This window comes from Anomaloglossus baeobatrachus, chromosome 11 (assembly GCF_048569485.1).
Source record: "Anomaloglossus baeobatrachus isolate aAnoBae1 chromosome 11, aAnoBae1.hap1, whole genome shotgun sequence".
In the NCBI taxonomy this organism is placed as follows: Eukaryota; Metazoa; Chordata; class Amphibia; order Anura; family Aromobatidae; genus Anomaloglossus; species Anomaloglossus baeobatrachus.
In genome coordinates this window covers 170,042,995-170,045,494 of record NC_134363.1, presented here as the reverse complement: position 1 = coordinate 170,045,494, position 2,500 = coordinate 170,042,995, and the positions used below count along the sequence as shown (strand labels likewise).

General features: G+C 38.8%; 2 protein-coding genes across 6 annotated transcripts in view; one reads left to right on the top strand and one right to left on the bottom strand.

Annotated features, from left to right (window-relative positions):
* Positions 1 to 1,748, bottom strand: part of SCN2B (sodium voltage-gated channel beta subunit 2) — a 34,508-nt gene extending 32,760 nt beyond the window's left edge. For both annotated transcript variants that reach the window (XM_075328760.1, XM_075328759.1), the window contains exon 1: positions 1,532 to 1,748. In XM_075328760.1, the coding sequence (XP_075184875.1) occupies positions 1,532 to 1,598 (67 nt within the window). In that variant the 5' untranslated portion in view covers positions 1,599 to 1,748. The remainder of the gene's footprint in view (positions 1 to 1,531) is intronic.
* The window catches only part of CD3E (CD3 epsilon subunit of T-cell receptor complex), a 200,916-nt gene that overhangs the window by 45,598 nt on the left and 152,818 nt on the right, over positions 1 to 2,500 (top strand). The gene's annotated exons all lie outside the window — the stretch shown is intronic.

Genomic DNA, 2,500 nt, shown 5'->3' with positions numbered 1-2,500 from the left:
TGCAGTCTTGTGGTGGCTCAGTGGTTAGCACTGCAGTCTTGTGGTGGCTCAGTGGTTACCACTGCAGTCTTGTGGTGGCTCAGTGGTTAGCACTGCAGTCTTAAGGTGGCTCAGTGGTTGGCACTGCAGTCTTGCAGCGCTGGGGTCCTGGGTTAAAATCCATTCCTTCCACACTACAAAGATATACTGATAGGGAATTTAAATTGTGAGCCTCAATGGGGACAGTGTTGCTGATGTATGTAAAGCTCTGCAGAATATGTTAGCGCTAGATAAATAAAGATTATTGTTGGATGGGCAGATGGATAGAATTTATCTATCTAGTAGAGTCATATGCATTTTGGAATCTATACCTTGGACTAATATATTGGAAATCTTGCTCATATGATCACCATTGTATCAATTCTACCCCATTATGCTAACAGTACGATGCCACTATTTGGATTTTATAATGGTTCCAGTTACCTTATTTTAGACCTGGTCCAGTAAGGCCGTGTGCATTTTTTATGTGTTTTTGATGTGTTTTTTTATCTACATGTCTATCCTTATACCAGCAAAGTCAATGAGAATCCTGAAGTATTGTGCGCACGTTGCTTTTTTTTTTTTTTTTCCTTTGCAGATTTGGTGCAGAAAATTTTCCGCAGCGTGTCAATTGTTGGTGCGTTTTTACCTGCGTTTTTCAGCCATTGACTTCCTTATGAAAAACGCGCCAAAAATGTACCGCGTGTTTGGTGCATTTTTCTGCCAGAAGATGCAGATTTGCTGCAGGAGCTTTCAGCGTGTCCACACAGCCTAATGGTATGTATTTTACGTCAATACAATTAAGGTTTTGTAACATATATTATATATATATATATATATATATATATATATATATATATATATATATATATATATATAAAATATAATATATATATGGTATATACTGTATATATTATATATTGTATATCATTTATCAATACCACCTGACATCATCATTCCCATTGGAGCCAATAATCATTCCCTATGATTGGACCCCGATCCCGTGCCCCCTTATCTATGACATTTCGGGTATTAGTGACCTTGCTGCCCTATATAGGACCCCCCACCCCCCCTTCAAAGCTTTAAATCCCAGAAGGAAATCAGCAAAATTATTCTTCCCATATTTAATCATCATCCTCCGTTTCCTCTAATCCTCCCTGGATTCCCTCCTGTTTTTCCGTCGCAGTCCCTCGGTGCAGCAATGGTTGGGGCTATAATTAGGTCAGGCATGTGAAGGTGACTTGGGGTGCATCGTCCTATCACGGCAGGTAAATATCCCACCGACGTGGTAAATTACCCCTAATCTGACAATATTTAATTCCTATGCAATTAAATGTATCATTTTTTTATTATTATTTTTAATATTATTTTAATATATTTATAGGCTAGATGCATGGGCATCATTTACCCCCGTTGGCAGTGAAAGGGTTACTGTGGGGTGCGTGGAGGGTGGATAGTGCATTGCGGCAGATGTATACCCAGCTGTGCATGCAGAACTGGCCATACAACTTACCCAGGAGGCTGAGTGCCAGTGTAACCGAGCTTAGCCCATGGGGTCTTGGGCGCTCTCTCCTGCCCATGGCCTGGGAGGGGTGAGGGGGGTCTCCGGCTGCTGTCCTGGAATATATCTATTTATATAATGTAATTTTCCCCTCGATGGTACGGCTCAGACAGAATTGTAAACTCAATATGGCCGGTTCTCTGGCTGCAGCAGAGATGCAGGAGGGTTGGGGGTGGTGGGTGGTGGGAACACTTGGTTTTATGGTTGGTGGATTTGTTAAAACGATGCAGGAGGGAGAAAAAAAAAAAAAAAAGAAAAAAATCAATGTTTTAATGTATTAATATTTATTGTTATTTTTTTATTATAAACCGTTGGTAATGCAAATAATCAATCATTTTTATTTATTTATTTAATTATTTTTTTAATTTTTTTTTTACAGGGATGAACATCTCCCACGTCATTCACTATTGTTTTCCAATATTATCATCTTTCTTTGCATTACTTAGTAACTCTTTAATTCCCTCTTTAGTGGTAGTAGATAATGCATAATGCCATATAAAAGAACAATCCGGTCCAAAATGACAGGTAAATATCCCACCGACATGGTAAATTACCCTGCAGTATTTACCCCCCCACTCTGACAATATTTAATTCCTATGCAATTAAATGTTTCATATTTTATTAATATTTTTAATTATTATATTTTAGTCTTTTTTTTATTATAAACCGATCTGAATGCAAATAATCAATAATTTTTATTTATTTACTAGCTGTAGTGCCCGGCGTTGCCTGGATAGTAACTGTCTCTCTGTCTCTCTCCCAGTCTCTGTCTTTTGTGTCGCTGTCTGTCTCTTTCCTTGTCTGTCTGTTTCTATCTCTCTGTCTGTATTTGCATCAGTCTATCTGTCTCAATCTCTGTATCTGTCTCTCTCTCTGTCTGTCTCTTTGCCCGTCTGTCTCTTTGTCCGGCTGTCTCTTTGC